Source organism: Amphiura filiformis, chromosome 7, assembly GCF_039555335.1.
Source record: "Amphiura filiformis chromosome 7, Afil_fr2py, whole genome shotgun sequence".
Classification (NCBI taxonomy): domain Eukaryota; kingdom Metazoa; phylum Echinodermata; class Ophiuroidea; order Amphilepidida; family Amphiuridae; genus Amphiura; species Amphiura filiformis.
In genome coordinates this window covers 16,531,760-16,556,615 of record NC_092634.1, presented here as the reverse complement: position 1 = coordinate 16,556,615, position 24,856 = coordinate 16,531,760, and the positions used below count along the sequence as shown (strand labels likewise).

Genomic DNA, 24,856 nt, shown 5'->3' with positions numbered 1-24,856 from the left:
ATGGTCCATACAATCATCCCCCCCAATGTTGACGCCTGATAATGGGTTTCTGACCAAATTAACCTCATATTTGCCTATTTTAGCCCCGAAAGTGCAAATTTTCGCGCGCTTCGCGCGCATTTATTCTACTTTTAAACCATATTTAATCAGTTTAGCTTCAAATTATACTTCAAATTATACTTCAAGAATTTTTTTCAATTCCACCCCCCCTCCCCAATGTCAAAAAGAAATCTACGCCACTGCTCCATGGTCACGCATGGGGGCAGGGGGTAGAGTGCCCCCCTGACAGAAAAAAAGTGCTCCTCTGACAAAAATGAAAGAGAAAACCAGGAGGGCAAAGGAAAAGAAAAGGGACAAGGAGCCCCATTTCTACCCAAATTCAGTCCGATCATCATGATCATGGGCCAAAAAGTGTAAAATACATAAAGCCTTTTGGGAAGCTCGAAAAGTATCTATGTATTGTATAATGCAACTGTAATTTTTTTCGTCTGTGTCCCCGAAATTTTATTTTGCCCCCCTGACCAAAAAAGCTGGCTACGCCCTGCCCCGGGTTTGAGCTATACGGGGACCTGAACAGTGCTACTCTTATTTTCAGCTTGTTATTATGCTCTGTTTCTAGAAGTTTCAATTGAGCCCTAAAGCTCATGAACTATAGCATGGTTAACTTCGTACCAAAAGAAGAACCGGATATCAATATTGTTCAGATGATGGTGACGCTGGAGCACGTGTGGCCGAGTGGATAAGGCACCCGACTCATAATACATAGGTTGTGAGTTCGAGCCCCGCTCCACAGTGGGCCAGGTCAAAGTCAAAGTGTGCCAAAACCCTAGATAGGTGACTATCAATGTTCTACCTTTTTTCATGCGATTTTGAAAGAGGATGAACATAAGAATATTTTCTGAAAATATTTCACCTTTAGTTAGTTTATTCTTAAAGGTGATATTTTTTATAATAAACATGCAAAATCGCCACAATCTGCTTCTCATTAGAAAAAACATGATTTGGGTGATAAAACTTCATAACTTTTTTAGACAATTTTGATGCATCTGTGCTTTCACAGATACCTGAGAAAATGTTTTTAGAACATAACACTGGGATATGAAGAATATGAAAACCGTCAGTCAATAAATATTTTTGCTTAAACGTCCCCAAAACTAAGGAAAAATTACGTTTTATCAAATTGGATCCCGAAAGTTTAGATTCCCGTTGATTCCCGCCTTAAAACCTACACAGTCCCCTGCAGAAAAGATTAATCTTTGTGATGGTACCAAATTTAGCTGCGATATTCTGCGATCTTCTGCAGTGGAGTCAGTTTTATGAGGCCCTTTGCCAGTAAAATAGGCGACAAAACCGTTTAAAAGTTCACATGAAAAGAGATATGTATGATGTATCCTACCGCGTACCGTGCTGCGGTGTACAAACAGCCACACCTTGTTCTATAAATAGACTGATGGGAGACCTAACCGCATAAATTTTAAATACACTGGCTGAAATTGCATCGTTTACCTGTGTGAAGGATCATTTTAAGCTTTTGTCATGGCTTATCATGTTTTATTCAGGAAACAATTATTTCATTTATTCATTCGATTCATTTATTTGTGATTTCACATTTAATTGCAATATTTTCAAAATCATATATATATACAGGGTGTAACAATAAAATGTGTACAATTTTGAAAATAGAATGACACAAGTATGCCGCCTATTTTTTGGTTTGATATCAATATGTCTATCAAGATAATTTCTTTAGCCACCAGATAAGCTTTGTTTCAATAAAATCGTAGGTATACAAGTAAAGATATAGCCAATTATGTAACCTAGTCTTAAAACCGCTTGGGCCACTTTTGTCTATGTGACAGAAGTGACTGAATAGAGTTAAACCATGGACCAGTTGCACGGTGCTCTTATGATAGGTCAACTTAAACAATGGGGTATTCGAAGTGGTAGAAATGATTACATAATAGAATATCTCCTTGAGTTTTTGAAAGTCACAACTAAGCACTGACATAACAACTTCATTTACTAGAAATCGTGGCTGCAGCTCAACACCTTCAACCCCAATTAACGTTGGAAGAGCGTATTTTTATGGTTGTGACATTCGGTAGCATATGGAGTCAAGCAGAAACCATCAGATTGTTTATAGCTCATTTTCCAAACTCACGTCTTCCTTCAAGGCATACAATAACATATAACTATGAGAAGTATATAAAAGTTGTTGACAGAAATGCTGGCAATAGTGGTCGCCCCAACAGCTAGAAGCCCAGCTGAACTTAATTTCAAATTTTTATTGTTTTGTACTTTATGGGTGCAAAAACTGTTCTCAATTTTACCAATGATATCTCAGGGATATGAGAAATTACTTTTTATAAGATAATTCGAAAGAGATTTCATGACTTCATTTATAGATTTTAAAGAAATATCATATTATTATTAAGTTCATGTTAATTATATGAAGAAACACCACTTATAATTCTTTTGTGTGAGTTCTTTGATGTTCAATGCACGATAAACACAATCAACGCGGTTCAAACTTGATATACGCTAACATGGCAAAAGTGGCCCAACACGTTTTCTGGACGATTTAATTAATCGGACATAACTTTTGAACCCAAGCTAGTAAATAAACCAACTAAACGTCTTCTTTTAGCCAAGATATCACTAATTCTATTGCATATTACATTTGTGCCATAACTCTTTTAGTTTTTTCTTGAGAAGTCAAAATGCAATTGTACAAAGTTTATTGTTACACCCTGTATATAGACAAAATTTAAACATTAACAACAACAAAATAATTTAATTAAGTAGGTACCGGTACATAGGCCCTAATGAAATTTATCTGAAGCATAATACAAAATTATATGGTATACCGTATATAATTTGCAATAATGATATTGATACATCGAACAGACATTGCGTGGACTTCTTAATTAGCCATCATTGCATCACAGATTATGTGTGATTGCATAGAAAGTTCGTTTTCAGAAGAACTTTATCAACAAACAGTTTCAACGTTAAAAACGTTTCTTTACAAACTGAGAGAAAGGTGGAATAAGAATTCGCAAACGGAATACGCATTCCTCTTGAAGAACAAGGATAATGACTCGATGGATAACTGACCCTTTCTGATGATGTTAGCAACTTTTTAACACAAAAAGAAACTCAAGACATACAAGAACCAAGCGGTTTGCCAGTTTAAACGTGATATCTAGATTTGGGATTACGTCTACTTTAATAAATTCTAATTCACATTTCAGTAGGCCTATTGGGCCTATTTAGTGAACAACCAAATAACATGCCGTAACTGTATCATCACTGATCATGTGACTGTAATGAAGAATTGCAATTTGAATCAGATTATATCATTTTAGTGTCGTTTGTGATAATGTTGAGTGTTAATAAGTTGTAACATCCACGGTGGGGATCTGCCATTGATATGGTATATATACATGTGCTTGCCTTTTGGGTGCTTTTTCGCCAATATTGGTATACAGATGGATGGGTTTTCACCACAGACAAAATAGCCCAGTATCATTGTGTATTTTGAGAAACATGTTGGTAAAAGCACCAAATTTGGGCAAAATTGGTTGCTTTTTCAAGGAAATTGATGTGTTGCAAAATGCAAATTAGAGCCTAAATTAAGTTAAGAGAGTTTTGGAGTCCAGCAGGAACAATCACGTATGCATCCAGTCTGGCTGGTTGTTTGTTTGCTTATATTGAACAATTAAAATGTCATCATTTTATTGATGTCATACATAATTTACTATAAAAAATACAGTCAGTGAATTTTGCAGTCCGTATAACCATAAATATGCTATTTGATAATACTTTTCCAATCGGACATTTGAAATACTGTTGTACGAGTAATTAGCCAATCACGGCTTGGTATTTTAATGACGTCATATGCCTTGGAAAATGGCTCTATTGTATTCCGCATTCCTTAAACCCCTGATTTGCTAGTTTTGATAATAATTCTTACACAGCCATTTGAATAACTGTGGAAGGAATAATTGACCAATCACAGATCAGCATATTAATGACGTCATACGCTTTCCAAAATGTCATCACTGAGGTTCGCACCATTTGGAACCCCTATTTTGATTTTTCAATCACAATTTTAATATATGTCATTTGAAATACTGTTGTAAAAGTAATCGAGCAATCACCGTTCAGCATTTTGATGACGTCATACATTTTTAAAAATGCCTCCATTGAATTCTGCAGCCTCAAAACCTCTAATATAGTCATTTTACCGTGTTTGTATGCGTTTGATTATCCGTTTATAATTTTGGCACACTTTGAGGCAATTCTGGCCCACTGTGCGCTCGTGCCAACGTGTTGTGTCCTTGGGCAAGGCACTTTATCCTCATTGCCTACTTGGGGGATGTGGTTGGGTTGGATTGGATGTTTGTATAGTTGTTTGTTTCAATGTTGCAATATTGGCGCTGATTAAGCTGCTGCCTGCAAATTGCATTGTGTCTGTTTAAGTGTGTTTAATGTACAATTCTAGCAATTTGACCTGCGGGTCACGATTAGAGTTTGAAATAAAACCTTCCTAAACCTTCCTTCCTTCCTTCCTAATGGTGTAGTATTACTATAAACAGGAATATGAGGCAACATAGTCTTTTCATTGTAAAAGCAAAACCAGATTTCAAAATGATTTTAACAATAACACTATAGGAGGAACTATCATTATAAGATATCTTATGACATCGGTACTGTACATGCCAATTCAGTAAATTGTCGGCAAAGTCACCGCACGTTTTAATTTTCGGTATTCTGGCTTCCTCCTGGCTCCATTCCTAAACTTCATGTAGTTGCTCCTCCGCCACGTTATTGCAATTAATTAGTAGTTTGCTCCCGGAGTTTGCGTTTGGTTGTATACATGGAGTAGGGCCTAATGCGTCGTAGCTGCCATGGGTTTATCTATGTACATCTCAATAGTTGTATTGTGTACCTTAGGATGGACTGCTGTAAGTGAGGCAAATCAAGGTAAGGGGCGGTAATTGTGATTATATTTATAGTATTTATCATTCAAATGATTTTTTAGAAAATTATGATAAAAGGGTAAATCCATCGGAGCTCACAAAATATCCCGTGCACTTAGAATAAATTTGCTGTCCCCGGTGCTGTCATGCTGGAGCAGAAATCCGCGGGAAAATTAAAGGTACTTTTTTCACGCATTGCCGCAGGACATAGCAATGTCATGATATTCTGGAAAAAGGTATACGTAGACTATGCCATAGTCGATTTTTATAAATAAAAATATGTTATTATTCATGATGAACGCATTCAGTTGAACTCGAAATTATACTGATATTTATTAAATCTCTAAATACTAGTATAAAATGTTTATGAACAAGTTTATTATAATTATATTTGTGACAGTAAAAGTAAAGTATACGTAGGCTTATATTATTGAATGCAACATATCATAATGGCATAACTATAATAATGGTACTTCAATACTGAACAATTCTAATTTTAGAATCTGCCAGTTTATTAATCGCGAAAGCCCGAGTTAGAAGCTAACAACCAGAGGGAGTACGGTGACTGAAAAGATCAGATGTGAAAATCTATCAATTGTCCACAAATTACTAAGTAATTGAATCAGAGTTCTAAGCTTAAATGCAATAGCCAGAGTATGCACAGTTGTCAAGTGGACTACGGAGAAGTCTAAGGTATACGGGACACAGTGCCATTGCCCCGATATCTTCATGGCAGAAATCGCCATGGTAGGTTGAATCCACAGCCACGCATTTCCATTTTGTTCCGACCTGTTTAACAGTTTTGAGACGCATAATGAACCGCGGGACATCCGACTAAGGCTACTGACAATAGCCTAGTAATTGACCTCTCTGTGCGTGAGTGAGCATGTACGATATATGCCATGAGGTCATATGCTTTTAGGGCGTAGACCACCAAATAACTTCTCCATTGAAAAACACGTAAAAATCAACTTTTTTAAGCGGCGTTTTCTACGTGGCGTGACAATATTTTTCACTTTTTTACGTTATTCTTGTATTAATTAATTATAGATTAATTATAGATTAAGTTTTTTTATTAAAAAATGTTGAAAAGCGACACCGCTATTTCAGCGCCAAAACTAGCATTAAAACTTGTTCCGTAAGCAGTAATTCGGAAAGGGCCTACTTTTCTTGTGAAATCGATTTGTATAATTTCATATCTATTTTAGTCATTAATAGGATAGCATCTTTCATTTAAATCAAACCATGCCAACCTCACGAAGAACATTGGTCCCTAAGTACACCACATTGTCTCAAGTAGCCATATACTTTTAACCGGAACTCAGAGGATGATTTAAGCACTTCCCACCACGCCACTGTGTTGACTTGCGGTTAGCACAGCTGTATGAGTGAACATGACACCACTGCTCGCACATTGTATTGACGGGCATGGTTAAATTTGAATTTGGACTGATATATTTATAATAAAAACGCATTCAAAATGCTAGTCGATTTCACATTTTATGTTACCTACAGAAGGTGTGAATTATCCTTTATGCATACATCACTTTTGTTCTGAAATCGACCAAGTAATAATGACACACGCACAATTCTTAAACAACATCTTTTGCACAGAATTCAATGGGATTTGAAAAGTAAAGTGGCAGTTGAAACTCTAGTGATAACACGTTTGCAGTGCACGATGGGGCTTCCTTAAATCACCCTCTGACCGGAACTCATCACCATTGCATCTTTCGCGTAGTGATTTAGTGTAATGCGCCCTTTAGACTGCCTCCATGAGCGAGTGCAGCTAGCCTACGCTGCGCTATTGTTCGGCACATATAATATCAGACTTTTTGTCAGTTCTTGAGCTCAATGCGCACGCTTCTTTCTCAATACGCAAGCTAACGACTATCATATCCGTTTAACACATATGTTCAAGTGCATCCGGTATCCATCGTCTGAATATCAAATCGTGTGTCGATCCCGTTATTCATTTTGGGGTCTTACCATGAAGATATCGGAGCGATGACACTGTGCGGGGCAAGAAACAAAATTGGCGCCCCTAACCCCCCCCCCCCCCGAGAATACCTTAGACGCGGGAAGTTGCGTAGCTAAGAGCTAAGGATACATAATCCCCCCCCCCCATGCTCGAAACATTTGCACGCGAAATTTTGGACAAATAAGGCCTATACAATCATTAATTTTGGTTACAATAAGTTGAATATCGGCTTAAAATGTTCTTTTAATTGATATTGTGCTGAAATGCGCGCGAAGCTCGCGAAAATTTTGACTTTCATCGCTTGGAGGGGCGTAGAATCGATGCTTAATTGGTCAGTTTGGAGCCCCCCTAAGGGTGGCGCCCGGGGCATGTTACCCCCCTGCCCTCCCCCTTAGTTACGCTACTGACTGTGCCTAGTACTGTTTTATATTCTGTGCCCTGCAGAGTTGACGAATGAGGGCAGCAGTCATTTTTCTGTTCTGCACATATAAAATCTGATTTTTTTATTTCAAAACGCACGGTTGTTTGTCAATACGCACGCTTAAGACGACCATGTTCTTTCAACACATATATTCAAGTGCAAGCCTTACAATTGGCTTCTTTAGAAACCAAAAATGACGGGAGATATTCATCATTTTCTACCCCGGTATCCGAAGATCTATCTTCTGAAAATCAATACACGTGTATCGGCGTGCATAGCAGGATATTACGTGTGTTGATTTAGTGTCCCTGCCTGTACAATATAATTATTTACCAGGCCTTGTCGCTGTGCGTAGGCTCCTCGGCCTCGTCTGGCCAAAAATTCATAAAGATGGGACCCCGTTGACGTTGCGAGCCCATGCAACGTGGACTTCACTGACTCTATCGGATACAACTTAAACGAGGGCAAATCCATAGCTGATATTCTGACCCCATTTGTTGGCCAATCTGAGCACCACGTACGTTATGAACTAGAAAAGTCTCGCGGAAGATCTAAAAGACATAGAACTTGAGATCCTTAATTCGAACGATGTGGTGGCGCTCTTTACCAGTACCCCTATCGATCTCACTCTTCATGTTCTCCGTGAAAAACTTATTGAAGATAAAGACTTGACAAACAGAATTCCTCACTGTCAATAACATCATTAAACTCACCAAACTTTGTCTTGCCACGGTTGCCTACTTTAGCTACTCGGGTGATATTTACCGCCAGCAGTGATTTATGGCTATGGGTATAATTGAAGACGGAGTTAAAAAGACTAGTTTGCGTATGATGTCCTGTCAACTAGATCAAAAATAATATACGTTATACCTTACATTTTATGATAAAAAGGTTTTTTTTTTTTTCCTTTTCATTTGTTAATCAGTTTGCTGATGTTCTAATACCATTTAACAAGTGTCTATCTCTTGTAAAGATGCAAACAAAATTTTAGATAAATAGCGCCATCATTGTACAACTTTGCTTAAAAATGACTCAGTTTTACATGCCATCAAACAATCGTGAATACGGCCCGGTAGCCTGGCGCCTGCGTCTTAGGAAAATATATAGATGACGCGTGTTGGAAATAGTACGCAAACACTTAATAAACAGAACACTTAAATTCCATCGACCCTACCAACAAGTTACATACGAACAAGAACAAGAAGGTTCGATTCCCTTCCTCGACACCCTAATCACCAGAAAACTGAGCGGATCAGTGAAACTCTGCGCCGGAAGAAAACGCACACTGACCAATATCTTCAGTTTTCCTCCCACCACTGCACCCTTTACATCAAAAGCTGGGAGTTGTTAGAACCACCCAGCAAACACAAAAACGTTTTAAAAACGTTTTAAATAAGTTATATTTTGGCTTTTGGTTTAGGTAAAAACGTTTTAATAACATTAAAATGTCGGGTTATATAAAGGTCATGAAAACATTTTAAAGCGTTTTGTATGAAAATACACTACAGCAATATTTTTAAAATGTTTTCAAAATTGTATTGTAACCTATTTTTGCAAACATTTTTGCCAAATATTTTATCAACACTTAAATAACATTATGTTAAAATATTTGCATGCAGCAAACACAGAAATGTTCTCAAAATGTTTTTTCCAAAATGTTTTAATAACATTTAAATGTCGGGTTACGGTATATAAAGGTCATGAAAACGTTTTTAAAACATTTTGCGCAAAATATTTTTTCAACCCAAAAATAACATTCTGATTAGAATGTTTTGTATCAAGTTTTCAAAAATGTTTTTGGAATGTTTTTAAAACGTTTTACACCCTTTATATAACCCGACATTTAAACGTTTTCTGTAAAACATTTTGTGTTTGCTGAGCAGTAAATTACCAAAAAATGTTTTTTAATGTTATGAAAACATTTTATACCCTTAATATACCCTTTATATAACCCGACATTTAAACGTTTTCTGACAACCTTTTATAACCTTTTGCGAATGATGTCGAAAACGTTTTGTGTTTGCTGGGCAGGTGGTGAGCGCCGTGCATTCTCTAAATTCAGTACATTTCCGTTGTCAACTGTGTAATTGAATGGGATTATGTTGAAATTTTAAAACGTTTAAAATAACACAAACAAGTAGGCCAATGTTAATAAATAATATTAATACAAGCTAAAACCGTTGGGGTTCGATAATGAACCCCACAAAACTAACCGAGTGTATGGAAAATGCCACTGGCTGAGCGGATTTGCCAGCTCTCTCCGACTATCATGCCACCCGCCGCCTAGAACACTGTTAGACAGGAGTGACACGTGGCACCGAAGAAGCGGGCAGACAAAAATAGGCGGATAATATCCGCGAAGCGTTGACCACTTGTGCTTACCCAGATTGGTCATTTAAGAAAGTAAAACAAGACAGACCCATTCCTAAGACAAAACTAACTTATCTCAAAGCGAATAGATGACAGTAAGAAAACCGAATGCATGATTGTGGTCCAGTATACAGAGGGTGTATCTGAGAGAGTCTCCAGTGTGTTTAAAAAACACGGATTTTCCACACCGTATCCGCAGTATGCTCGTCCACCCAGAGGATAAACTTTCCCTAAAGCGGAAGTCATTTACAAGATCCCCTGCTGTAACTACCCAGATAACATGCATATATAATTATTAGCTTATATTGGCCCAACGTTGGTTTTCGAACGCCAATCTTGGCATCGGCATTATTTTGATGCCCATATTGGGCCAATATTGGCTTACCATCGGTAATCTTCATATTGGCATCACAGTGGCAGCCTCAATTGGTCCAATATAAGCCCAATATTTGGCCCAAGCCCGATCTAGGACCAATCTTGGGCCCATGAGCAAATGATATTGGGCCATTATTGAACATAAATTGGGGCACCATCGGACCAATATCGCCATGTTATCTGGGTACCCATGTCCTACATTGGCGAAACTGGCCGTCCCAATTAATATATTGTGATGTGCCCTGAGTAATTTAATTTGATTATCTTTGTTTACAATTGAAATCTATGTCATGAGACATTTTAGGGATTCCCCTCTCAGCAAATTGAATGGATAGCTGGGACTTCCACTTTTCAGTGTGTTGCGCAATTGGAAAGTCCCCTGAGATTATATTTAGTGAAAATGATGTAATGGAATTCCCCTAAGGAAGTGATGTAATGAGAAAAGTTAATGTTATAATTAAGGCTTGGGAATTCCCAAGATCACATTTGGCTATTAATACTTGGGTTTTCCCATTGCTTGGTATATAAGAAAATGTAAACACAATTATTCACAGTTTGTAGTGTTGATCTGGGCTAGCTAGCTAATATGCTTACATTCCAATTCCTTCAAAGAAAGGAAATTGCGAACCAGAATTAATATAAGTAGTCAATGCACTACTACCTGCCAGTGTTGTCGGAGAAGATCTAGAATACGTGAAAGAACGTACTTCATCCAAGAAAGGAATATAAATTCTTCTGTCGACTCCCTGAAGTCTGGTTCATGCATAGATTATCCAAATATGATGATCTATGGTTTTTGATACAACACAGCTGCCAAAATAAGTGGGGACAACTGCATCGCAGTCCTGCTTCCTGGAGATATCGTGTGAAAGGTGGAAATAGCACCATTTTTGGAGAAAGCAGCGCAAGGAGTTAAGTTTGGAGAAAGCAGCGCAAGGAGTTAAGTTTGGAGAAAGCAGCACAAGGAGATAACGGTTTGGAGAAAGCAACGCCATTTTTGTGTGAGGATTTCATACGCAAGGATATTTATAAACGCAAGTGTTCACTGGACTTCGCTGATTTTCGCTGGACAAGTGAATAAGGATATATTACATCAGTCGACCAGAACATTGCAAGAACTTTATGATCACCAAGAAGAAGAATGCTGGCTAAGTACTAAATAGATAAAGAGTGATTATATTTGTTGATTTGGTATATAGCCAGAGTGCCGGGAATGTTTTAATAACATCTTGAACGTGTTATAGAACCATAAAAGGAGGCTAAAATAATTGGTGTGGTAGAGTCCTTGGGGTGCACGTTACACCTCCGTATAGACCACTTGACATCATTGTTTATCAACAAAGGCGAGGGATTGGTCTATCGAAATGCTCGAACGAACCGCTGTAGTGTTTAATTAATGGCTTTCTTGTACTATATGAAATGTGATGGGAGATTTAAAATGCACGTGCCCTGAGCAAAGAACCATGGAAAGTGCCATAATTCGCGCGCATATACTGCAGGGCAATGACGTCACATGTCAAGTGGTCTATATAAAGAACTATTTCTTACTGCCTTTGATCCTTCCTCTTCTTAGCGCCTGAATCCTCAAGCAATTATTTCGCCTTGTAAATCCCTTGTTTATTTATCATTTTTTCGGATATCTATAAGAATTTTAATCGAAGTTTTCGCTCCCGATTTCGTAAATTACAGTATGAAAACTTACAGTTTGCCATGTTATCATTTTGTTTATATAAGCTTTGTGTAATATATTTCAGCAAGCATACGTTTGGTTGGAGGCAGACATTTAGCAGAAGGCCGTGTGGAGGTGTTCCATGGTAACGAATGGGGTACAGTATGTGGTGAGTCATGGACGTATGAAGACGCTATGGTAGTATGCCGTCAACTTGGATTCCGTACTGAAGGGGCCAAAGCTTATAAAGATGCTTGGTTTGGGGACGGTATTGGAGATATCTTCCTTGATGATGTTTTATGTGTTGGCAATGAGCGTACCTTAGGTGAATGCCCGCATAGTGGATGGGGAAATCATGACTGCTATCATTCTGAAGATGCTGGAGTTTCCTGTGGTAAGTAAATCATCAACTTTTTGCTTCTTTAAGGTTATTAATTATTTTAAACTGTTGTGATTTGGTAGTTCACAGCATTTTACGAATGGTAGTGAGCTTTGGCAAAAACTGCATTGCTCAATTCATAGCGAGCGTGTAGAAGAATTAAAATATCACAGATATACTTTTATAGGTGCTGCGGTTCTTGAGTTACGTTGTGAAGAGGGCTGAAACAACAACACTTTTGTAAAACGTACATAACTAATTAACAACAATAAATTAACCAAGTTTGCAGAGCATACGATTTGTAGCATGAACTTTTGCAAAACATCAAGATGTTAATTTTCAATAATATATTGATCCAGATAATGAAAATCGATTTTTAGGTTGCTTCGACCAACAATACCTCGTCTACCCTTAAAGCATAATACAAAAGAACTTATTCCAGTTAAGTTTCTACTTAACAGCATGGAACGAGTCTTTTGCTACTAGGTAAATTTTATTCCCTTTCTCGATTCCTGATCAAGAATATAAAGGAAAATCAATATTATGACTTGACAAATGTTTCATAGCATTTTCCACTGACAAATGTTTTCGTAATATTTTTGTAAAAGGGGCACAAAGGTACCATAAAAAATAATGATTAAATATTGGGTTATACAAAAGTATTTCAAAACGTTTTCAAATGTTGCGTCATATAATGCAACTAATTTGATTTCAATGTTGACAAAATATTTCTTTACATTTAATATGACAACATTATGGTGGTATTTTTGATATACATGTACAAAATGATCTTTGTATACCCAACACAAGGGCGGATTCAGGACGGTAAACTACCAGGGGCTAGAATATGGAGAAAAATGAGAATAGAATGCCCAAAAAATGGCCCCTGGATCATACCGGGAGGCCGCGCCCCCTCCTCCCCCTCCTGGATCCGCCGGTGCAACATTTATTGTTACTAGAGTAGTATATATATCACCATAATTGCATAATTAAATCCTGTATAAAAAGCATTTAAATGGCTAAAAATTTCCAATTTCTAAAATACAGCATTGAATTCGACAAACGATCAAAAAAAAAGTTAAAAATCCTTCAAAATGTCATTCAGCATGGCTTGACCTTATGACCTTTGACCTATGACCTCTTAAAACAGAAATAATTAAAATAACAAAATTCTAAATACAACCCCCCCCCGCATGCATCCCTCAATTCTCACTTTACAACATAATTATTATACATGTGCACAAAATATGGAGTGCATAATAAGTTAATATACAAATTTTACACAAATATAATATATACAATTGAATAGCAAGATGGTTACATTTGAAGATTCTTACTGTTTTTTTGGCCCATGCTTTTTTGAGATAACTTTGCTATACGTATCAAAAATTTGACCTACTGCATTATCATATTGATAGATATCACTTAAAGCAAAATATAATTTAGTAAGATTTCCATTTGAAATGAAGCATTCCCATGCAGATTGGCAATTAATATCAATTAAAGATCTCTCTAGTTTATAAAATTCATCAATACGAATATCATTATATGCATTACATGTAAACAGAAAGTGAATAATATCCTCTTCAAAACCAGAGTTACATAAGCGGCAGACACCATCATTTGTCTTGGCCCATGAGCGGGTTTATCGATTTGAAGGGTGTTGGGCACCCTGGAAGTCGGTTTTTCCAGTAAGATATGGCTCAAGATATTTTTCTTGCTTAAGCAATGAATAGTTTTGAAGAGATGATTTATTTTCACAGAATTAACCCAGTCATTATATTCAATATCCTTATTTATTGATTTGGGGTTAAATAAGTGATCTAGGCCGCATTTTGTAAGTCTGTCTTCAATACACGACAACCATTTCCACCGTAAATTATTGATTGATTTTAGAATGCAATAAAAAAATGTGGGTTTTTTTAACTGTTTTTGTTTTTTTACTTCCCTTAATATTGTTTTAAACTTAAAATAAGAGACTTGATATATAAGGTTCAATTTGGGTGTGGGGGGTTTTGATGGTGTGTGGGGTTTGTTTTCAAACAGGGTGGAAAACTTAAAATATAGTAATTATACAACGGCTCTGTGTTTTTTTGAGATACTATGTATTTCATTTTAGTCTTGGTTTAAAGTGTAAATAGATACACTACACAGTATAGTGCAGTGAAATGCTTATCAGTAAAATATTGATTCTGCCGGGGTCAACACCAAAGTTGATCAGATAAACCTGGCAAATTTCCAACATTAACCCCGATGTGTTATGAGCTATTTTACAGTGTGTCTCAAAAAAATATCTACTTTTTCAAAATTAGTTGCTTTAAAAAGATGTTAGTAAATATACATGACTAAACATGTGTTCCTTTAACAAATTAAAAGTCTTAAATTAAGACTTTGTGGTGATTGGTTAAAGCTTTGTTTATATTAAAGGGCTACTGAATTTTTAAGACAGGTTGCAAAAAATACACAGTACAGTAATTAAACATATGTTTTTTAAACAAATTAAAAGTCTTAAATTAAGACTAAAACGGAGTAAAAAAACTTGTACTAACATGGGTTTAAAGGATTGGGAAGACCTTGTGGGGTAGGCCAGTTTAAGATATAATTTTGTATTTTAGCTAAGGGGCCAGGTGTTGTTTTTGTAAAAGGGAATTTGGGTGTGTTTGTTTTTGATGGTGTGTGGGTTTTTTTTGTTTTTTTTTCTTTCTTTCTTTCTTTCTTTTTTTCTTTTTTTTTTTTTCTTTCTTGCTTATATGTTTTAATATTTTTACAAAATGTAAAAATACCTACTTACATAATCTACCACGTGAAGGTCTTTACGCATCAGATTACACACCATGGGAAAATGTTCTCGAACTTTTTAAAGCACTGGCCCTTCCAAAATTTAACCACTTATCGTTTCAAGTTAAGGTTGGACGCCATGATGACACCATGGGAAAAATGTTCTCAGAACTTTTAGCACACCATGATAATTTAAGTATACACCACAGGAAATGTTCTTGAAACTGTCAGTACCGGCCCTTCCAAAACTTAACCACTTATTGTTTCTAGTTAAGGTTGGACGCCATGATAATTTAAGCATAATACACCACAGGAAAATGTTCTTGAGACTTTTAGTACAGGTTAGACACCATGATAATTTAAGCATCGGCCCTCTACCTTTGCCAAACGTTTTACCAAATATTCATGTAATTCTTTACCCGATAATGTATGTTTTACATGTTTAGGTCGACAGTAAAGAGCATTTAAACCTTGCTGAGGTTTTTTAATCTTTTGGTAAAGGTACACCTGGCCCTAAATTATTAATACAGCCTACCTGCTTTGCCATATCCTGGTGATATTTTTTAAGATCATCCAGTATTTTTCTTTGGCATGGATTCCAATCCAAATCGTAAGCATCCGTAGACATAGTATCATCGCTTTCAGAGTCTATCATTATTGTAAGCTTAAAAATTCTTGCACAACCAACTGACAAATATTACACAGCGTCATATCAACGTTTTAGTAGCTTAAAAATTCTTGCACAACCAACTGACAAATATTACACAGCGTCATATCAACGTTTTAATAACCAACCATGCAAATATATGAAGTTATTGAAATGTGTACTTTGTCATGTTTGTTTAGCAGATTTAGTAAAATACCCAAGTTTCAAAGTTCGCCACTATATGACGCATATGTAGAGGTTGATGCACTGTTTTTAAAAACTGATGGCGCTAATACCTTTTATTACATAGTTAAATATTATGGACGCACATCACTAAATAATTACACATTAAAAGCTAAATAAAATATTAAACAGAACTTTAAACAATTTTAGCAAGCATAAATTTGGTAAGGGACAATGCCATTAGCTTCATTGGGCGACCTCACGACCCCTAGGTCATAACTCTTAAAAAGAAAAATTAAAAAAAAAAAAATATTACATTGATTTTGACATACAGCTAAAAAAAAACAGGGTAAAGACTTGCAGAACTAACATGGGTTTAAAGGATTAGAAAGACCTTGTGGAGTAGGCCAGTTTAAGATATAGTTTTGTATTTTAGCTGAGGGGCCAGTGTTCTTCCTGTAAAAGTCAAAACAATATAGTTGAAATTCTACATGATTACACACAAGAATATTAGTTTCTTTTTGAAATTTATTTTTTAATTCAGTAAACTGAAGAGTTAAATCTGTATCAATAAGAAGAACGTATAATTTATGTTTCTCTCCATAATGTTGTACCCAATTTGCAAATTCATGTGCTTCTATAAATACATTATTTTGGTGCCCCCCTGTGCCAAAAGCAATCTTGGCAAACAGCCAACCATCAATAAGACCTGATATTTTTGCATCAAAAGATTTAAGACACTCATTTTTTTTCAAACCAGAATTTTTATATTGTGTTTTGTTAAGTATTTGTCCGTCTTTTGTAGGTCGAAATTCCGTAGTTGATAAATTCTTAACGTGAATGCCTACTTGACTTACAGCCTCATTACATTTGTCTAAGACAAAGCTTTCATCCTTTGTACCTTGACGCGATGCTAATTTGCTAATTTTACTAGCAAGTAATTTTGCAAATAAATAATCATCACAACATTTATTTAACAAGTCTTCTAAACTAATTTCAAGATCTTCTAGCACGCGGTTAAGCTCACTGTTATTACAAAGTTGTTTGATCAAATATGTATCTCCTGTTCTCAATAATTTAAACATAATTTTGTTGTTTTCCTTCTGGCGAACAACACGCAAATTCTTACAGTCTATGTCAATAGGGAAAATATTTTGTGCGACTTGTGTCATTATTTTTATATTAAATTTGTTTCTTTAATATGTTTTTTTTAAATCACTTAAGACAAATAAATGCCTATAATTTTTTTATTATTTTGTTTGCCCTTTCCAACAAAAGATATAAAAGTAGACATTAACTCAGTTCTTATTTTGTTTTCTATGTCAAGTGGCATTGCTTCCCATTTTTTAAGAATGGTTTGTATTACATCAGTTAAAAAATTATTTGCATTTTGATTTATATCCATTTGTATATTTTATATTTTTTTAAAGCAATTAAAGACTTAAAAAATTATATATAATATATGGAAGATGCTGTAAATATCCAGGTCAAAAAGTTTATGACTTTTCATAACATTACTGAAAACATAAGCCAAGCATTTGCATTAGACGATTCTGGCAGATTATTTGTCCAGTACAACAATGAATGGTTTCCGCTTAGCAAAGCTAAAAATTCTAGATATTTTTATTCCAAATCTAGTTTGCAAAACCATGGTGTTGGGTTTATGCGTGCTTTAAACCTTAAACCACCAGAACAGCCTACCTTATATCACCCTCCAACAATGGCTGATTTAAGAAATGAGATGACGCAAGATTATATTTTAAATGAAGCTGTTCCGGAAGGTCTTTCCACTCCCTTAAAACCAATCAAAAGAGCCATGACAACCAAGACCTTAGAATTTAAGCAAACTTCTTTTACAATTGGAAATTTTTTAAAGGATATGAAATGAATGTTCCGAACCAATACCATTTTGAAAAAGACCCACTTACATTTTTGCAAAATGTTAATCCACAAATTCAAAATATATTATTACAAGAAGTTAAAACCTTAGGTTCGTTAAAATTTCAGTTAGGCTTTAGAATAATGATGTCTAAATATAATTACGGTGATGTAATATATGATACCCCAACATTTTATCATGAGCAAATTCCTATCATAAATGAAAATGAAATAAACATGGATACTGTTTTTGCCAGTATTCTAGAAAAAATTGAGAAGTGGGTTAAAAATGGTTCAAATTGGGTTATTGTGCGTGTTGAAAATTTGTGGATCAATATTGCAAATTACCAGCCTCTTCGCGGTGGTTCATATATTGATTTACCACCAGCTTTAAAAAATAAACACGCAATTATTAATGTTAAGAATAAAGATGACAATTGTTTACGCTGGTCTCTTCGTAGTGCACTATTTCCTGTAAAAGAGAATTCTAATCAACCTTCTAAATACCCTACTATAAATGATGGTTTAAACTTTACAGGTATTGACACCCCAACGCCTATTAACCAAATACATCTTGTAGAAAAAATGAATAATCTTGCAATTAATGTTTTTGGTTGGAAAGGATGTGTAATAGTACATCAGTTAAGCAAACAATCTTCTCATAATCCCCGTATTAATTTGATGATTATTAAGCAAAATGAAAAGCATGGAATTCGTACACACTACACTTGGATAAAAGATTTGAATCGTCTTTTAAATGATCAAACAAAAGACCCGCATCGAAAATACTTTTGTGAACGATGTCTTCATGGATATACACGTGCAGATCTTTTACAACAGCATAAACCCGAATGCCAAGGAAATGGAGAGAGGGCGCTTCGAATAGAAATGCCAAAACCTGAAAAATCAATATTAAAATTCGAAAACTGGCACAAGCAAATGAAAGTACCATTTGTAATTTATGCTGATTTTGAATCTATTATTAATAAAATTGAAGGCCCTGCATTAGATCCTGACAAAAGCAGCACTCAAAAGACCCAGATACATGTGCCGTGCGGTTTCACTTATATCGTTGTACGATCTGATGGACAAACGTGGGAGCCAATTTCATACCGAGGACCTAATGCAGCTGAAGTATTTTTGCAATGTCTTGGGCAAACAGAAAATGAAATAAAGGAATTTTTTTAAAACCCAACTTCCTATAAACATGACTAAAGAAGACTGGAATAATTTTAATCATTCAACTCATTGTTATATTTGCAAAAACCGTATGACAATAAAACAAAATAAAAAACCAACAAGCCTTACTTAGATAAAGTACGAGATCACTGTCATCTGACAGGCAAGTTTCGCGGTGCAGCACATTACGTGTGTAATTTAAAATTAGGATTAAAACCAGAAACAACTGTTATTCCAGTTGTGTTTCACAATCTTAAAGGATACGACGCCCATTTAATCATGCAGGCCATAAGCAAAGTGGATGGCAACATTAAAATTATTCCTCAAAATTTAGAACGTTATATTTCTTTTTCATTACGTCAGCTACGCTTTATTGACAGTGCCCAATTTCTACTTGCATCACTTGATAAATTACCCTTACGAAAATGCAAGCAATGAAAAATGTGTGCGGAAGCATGCAGCACGCGTGCGGCAGTGTGCAGCACACGTGCAGATGTGTGCAGCATGCAAGCAAGGCCTGCTGGTAGCGTGTTTTGTGCGAACCAGCTGTGTGCATGCAACCGCACACAAATATCCACCGCGCAACTTTGCCTATAAATCTGTATGTGCAGACTACACTTGTGTGCGGAAACTGAAAATTGACTGCATGCAGCACGCATAATTTTTCAATCATTCTGCAACATACATTTCCAGTTAAAATGCTTTGCAGGATTTTCAATGACTAATTCACCTTTACACAACTGTAGTCTTTAACCTTCAGACCAAGATTTTTTGGCAGACCAAGGGGGGGGGGGGCAAGCAATTTTTGGCAGGCCAACAGGGAGGGGGCAAGCATTTTTGGCAGGTCTAGAGGGAGGGCAAGCAAATTCTTGTTTCGATAGTTGGCATTTCAACTTTGGGCCAATGTTGGAATGCCATTCCTGTTTTGATAGTTGCCATTGAAACACTGGGCCAATGTTGGAATGCCATTCCTGTTTCGATAGTTGGCATTGCAACATTAGGCCGATGTTGGAATGTCATTCCTGTTTCAAAGTTGATATTGCAACATTGGGCCAAATCGATAGATTGCAATATTGGGCAATGTTGGTATGCCATTCATGAATCAACAGTTAATTGGCACTGCAAAAATCAAAATTCAACATTTTTATAGTGAATGTTATCAATTTCACAGTAAATTTGATCAATACATAAAATGATGCACTTTGAAACATCAAAATTCCATTGCTTTATTAACTTAAAACACTTAATCAAATGTGTATACCTCAATAGCTCAAATGGTAAAGCATCAGACTCCATAAGCAAAGTGGATCAACATAAAGTTAGATTATTCTCAAATTTAGAACGTTATATTTCTTTGTTAACATTACGTTTTGTCAGCTACGCTTTTTGCATTGACAAACTGTGCCTGCAATTTGCACGCTTCCCTGCACTTGCATCACTACCAACTGATAAATTAAAAACTGTCAAAGCAAACAAACCAGAAGACTTTCACATTACAACTAAATTTGAACCTGATCAAACAAAATGCGCACTGCTTCTTAGAAAAGGAATTTACCCCTATGAATACATGGATAGTTGGGAGCGTTTTCAAGAAACACAACTGCCAGCTATTGATGATTTTTATAGTTCACTAACAGATGAAAGTGTTTCTGCAAATGACTATGAGCATGCTCAGAATGTATGGCGAACTTTTGGATGTCAGACGCTAGCCGATTACCATGATCTTTATCTTAGGACAGATGTGTTCCTTTTAGCTGACGTGTTTGAGAATTTTAGAACAACATGTCTCAGACAATACGAGTTAGATCCTGCACATTATTTCACATCTCCAGGTTTAAGCTGGGATGCATTACTCAAGAAGACTGAAATTCAGCTAGAATTACTAACAGACTATGACATGCATTTGTTTATTGAGAAAGGTTTAAGAGGAGGAATAAGCATGGTCTCAAAGCGTGGTGCAAAGGCAAATAATATCCTTACTCCTGATTTTAATCCCAATGAAAACCCAAGTCATATAATGTACTTGGATGCAAATAATCTTTATGGGTGGGCGATGAGTCAATCTTTGCCTATAGGAAAGTTTGAATGGACACGACTTCAAAACCTAGCACAAATAATAAATCATCCCCCAAATGCTGATAAAGGATATATTTTAGAAGTTGATTTAGAATATCCACCTGAAATACACGACATGCATAATGATTATCCGCTGGCCCCAGAAAGTTTAGAAGTCCAAGATGAATGGCTATCTCCTTATCAGAAGAATTTGTTAGGCGATCAAAAATTAACAAAGATTAAAAAACTTGTGCCCAATCTAAGAAACAAAACAAAATACATCGTACACTACAGAAACTTACAATTATACTTATCATTAGGAATGAAATTAACATATGTACATAGAGTGTTGCAATTTGATCAAAAACCATGGATGGAACCTTACATTCGAATGAACACTGAACTAAGAAAGCAAGCGACAAATGACTTTGAAAAAGATTTGTATAAATTAATGAACAACTCTGTGTTTGGCAAAACAATGGAAAACTTACGCAAACGCGTTGATGTTAAACTAGTGCGTTCATCTGAAGAAACAAAGCTAAGAAAATTAATTGCACAACCATCATTTGCAAGACAAAAAATATTTGACAATGATTTAGCAGCGCTGCACATGTATAAAAGTAAATTGTACCTTAACCCTCTCATGCACGAATTAAGTTTCAAATTCACAAAATTTTTTATATTGTGTTATTTTACATCTAAAGGGATTACAAGAACATACCCAGTGTCAAATTTTTTGGGCGGTGTTCCATTAATTAATTATGCACATGTCCTCATATGAGGACACTGCGCAACAAGGACGTCAATATTTGAAATATTTACATGCTACATCTACATAGAAAAACTTAAGACTTAAGTAATTTTCTGAAATAATAGAGAAATTGGGGTACAATGTAAATAACTTGGGCTAAAAATGATGTAGAAATATTGTTGGACTTTACAAAATAAGGAATTCAGGCAAAAAAACAGAAACAAGTGACTTGTCTGCAACCATGTACATACATATAAATGAATTGAAGTTCACGAATTACAACTTGTGAATTAGATTTCATGAATTACAACTTGTAAATTAGAATTTAAATTCAACTAGATGTTATTCCTAGCCTAATTAGAGTTCAACAACTCAAGTTCAAATACAATCATTATTACATTTACTCTGTAGTAGGCATATTTCATTCTATATGTATGTACTTTCCTATACCACTATGGTAAATGTTACATCTGTAAATGCACAGTGTCCTCTTATGAGGACGGGAGGGCGCTATAGTAAGACACCACAATGGCGCAGTGTCCTCATTTGAGGACACATGTTTTTTCACTATTTTCAAGTATTCTAAAATATTTGTCACAATATAGTTGTTTCCATTATGTTCTATAACATCTATAAATACTAATAAAAAATTGTAGTCACTTTCCTACGTCATGAAACAGGTAAAAATTTTGGCCGAATCCAGGGATCATAAAGAATAGCGCATGGCTGTGAAATCCCAATTTTAGAAATGTGCCTGGGGGTAAATAGAGCCTGTAGGCATTTATAAAAGCTCAGAGTGTATACTGCTCTGTCTTGACATTGTAATGCAACATTGCACATTGATGAAGGGGTATTAATACATTTTTCATTGTGCATTTATTATCCGTCCTCATATGAGGACACGGTGCGTGAAAGGGTTAATCGACCTGTATACCTAGGTATGAGTATTCTTGACTTGAGTAAATTATTAATGTATGATTTTTATTACAATGAAATGAAAAAACAATATGGCAATAGAGTAAATTTACTTTACACCGATACCGATTCATTGTTAATGCACATACAAACTGAAGACGTATACAAAGATATGGCACAACACATGAATCTTTATGACACTAACGACTATCCCCAAGATCATTATTTACAAAGCACTGAAAATAAAAAAGTGCTTGGAAAAATGAAAGACGAGTGCGCAAGTAAACCAATTTTTGAATATGTTGGATTAAGACCAAAGATGTATTCTATCGTAAAAGATGACGGGACTTCCAACAATTGTTTCAATATCATTGGTTATTTGATTTAAATCTCGCCGTTGTTCAGGTGGTATTTTTGGTTTTGCGCCTCCGCTAAAATCTTTAATACCAAGAACATCCATAACAAATTTAACACCACCTGTACCATATTCTCGTTGTATTGTGCTTAGTGCAAAATACTTAGTAGGGTCCTTGGGGCTGGTTAAAAAAGTTTGTTTGCTATCATGAAGAACATAAAGGCGCTTTGTTGTAGGGTCTTTTTTAAAAACTGCTCTATAATTAAGTGATGCATTTGGGTCCACATCCCATCCAAGTTCTTTAACAAATTCATAAAAACTTTTTCTTGCCTCTTGGTTTTCAATAGAACTAAGCCCCGTCTCAGGCACATCGGGTAATTCACTTAATGGTTTGTCAAGTCCTGGCTTAAAATTTTTAATTCCAAGAACATCCTTTATAAAACTATAACCATAATTATGACCTGTTTTTTTAAAATTTGTATTAATATTTTTTTCAATAGATTTTAGTGAAAGAAATTTATTTTTAGGATTTGTTAGTCTAATTATTCTACTATCTGTGGTAGCAAAAATTTGCCTTGTTTTTGGTTCTTCTACAAAAATCACTTTATATTTATTAGGTACATCTAAATTTACTTCCCACCCTTGTTTCTTAACTGATTCATAAAATCTGCTCTTTGCTTCCTGATTTTCTACTAGCCTAGATACATCAAGGATTGGCTCACTAGGTTTTCCTTTGCCATGTTTAATATAATTAGCATCCATATAATTATAAGCATCCCACATAGTTGTAGAAGGCTCTTCCTCCGGAAAATCAATTAAATCAATTAAATCAGTATCTTCCCCAGGAGTTTCAAAATCAGCCATGTATATATTTAGGATAATTTATTTTTTACTATAAAATAAACTTCAGCATACAAAACAACCCCCACACACCATCAAAACCCCCCACACCCAAATTGAACCTTATATATCAAGTCTCTTATTTTAAGTTTTAAAACAATATTAAGGGAAGTAAAAAACAAAAACAGTTAAAAAAAACCACATTTTTTATTGCATTCTAAAATCAAGTGTTGTATTTAGAATTTTTTTAATTATTTCTGTTTTAAGAGGTCATAGGTCAAAGGTCATAAGGTCAAGCCATGCTGAATGACATTTTGAAGGATTTTTAACTTTTTTTTTGATCGTTTGTCGAATTCAATGCTGTATTTTAGAAATTGGAAATTTTTAGCCATTTAAATGCTTTTTATACAGGATTTAATTATGCAATTATGGTGATATATATATACTACTACTAGTATTAACATATGTTTTGTTATGTTTGGAAAATGATTAAATTGTGTTTTAAAACATTTTCAAAACATACTTGTGTTTGTTGGGACTACCTATTACCTTCAACATGTGTTTTGTTTGTTAAGAAAGAATGAACATTCTTTCTTATTTAATATATTCAGTTTCCTCTCGTAGCGAGCTATCGTTCCCCAATGTGTTTATTTGTTCTTGTGTAGGATGCGTATCCAAACAATTGAGCATCAGTAATGATCTCCCATAGTGCAGTTTTGTCCACGGCAAATTCACCATGACCTTTTCAACCATAAACCCGCTTAGTGAAGATGAAACCGAAATATTCAGTACTAAACCATTATAGTAATCGATTATCCAATGCACATTTCTTACCACGTGATAATATTAATCCAATGAGCGATCGAATTGTCCGCTACGGTCGACTAATCCAATCGATATAAATGACGCTATTGACATGAACGGGTGGAGCTCCACTGACTGAGTTTTGGGGATTTTTCACTGGTTTGCTATCATTTACCCATCAAAGCGGTCCACCGTTATTATAAGGACTATGCTAATAATTTAAAGATTGACATGTAGAAAATAAACCATACTTGATTGACAGAAAAAAAATGAAATTTGTACCGTACCTATT

General features: G+C 35.4%; 2 protein-coding genes across 2 annotated transcripts in view; both read left to right on the top strand.

Annotated features, from left to right (window-relative positions):
* The window catches only part of LOC140157676 (uncharacterized), a 296,536-nt gene that overhangs the window by 47,180 nt on the left and 224,500 nt on the right, over positions 1-24,856 (top strand). The gene's annotated exons all lie outside the window — the stretch shown is intronic.
* LOC140156478 (neurotrypsin-like) lies at positions 4,739-12,203 on the top strand. Its single transcript, XM_072179421.1, has 2 exons — positions 4,739-4,989; positions 11,887-12,203. Exons 1-2 carry the CDS (start codon positions 4,914-4,916, stop codon positions 12,201-12,203), a joined length of 393 nt encoding a protein of 130 aa, XP_072035522.1. The 5' UTR covers positions 4,739-4,913.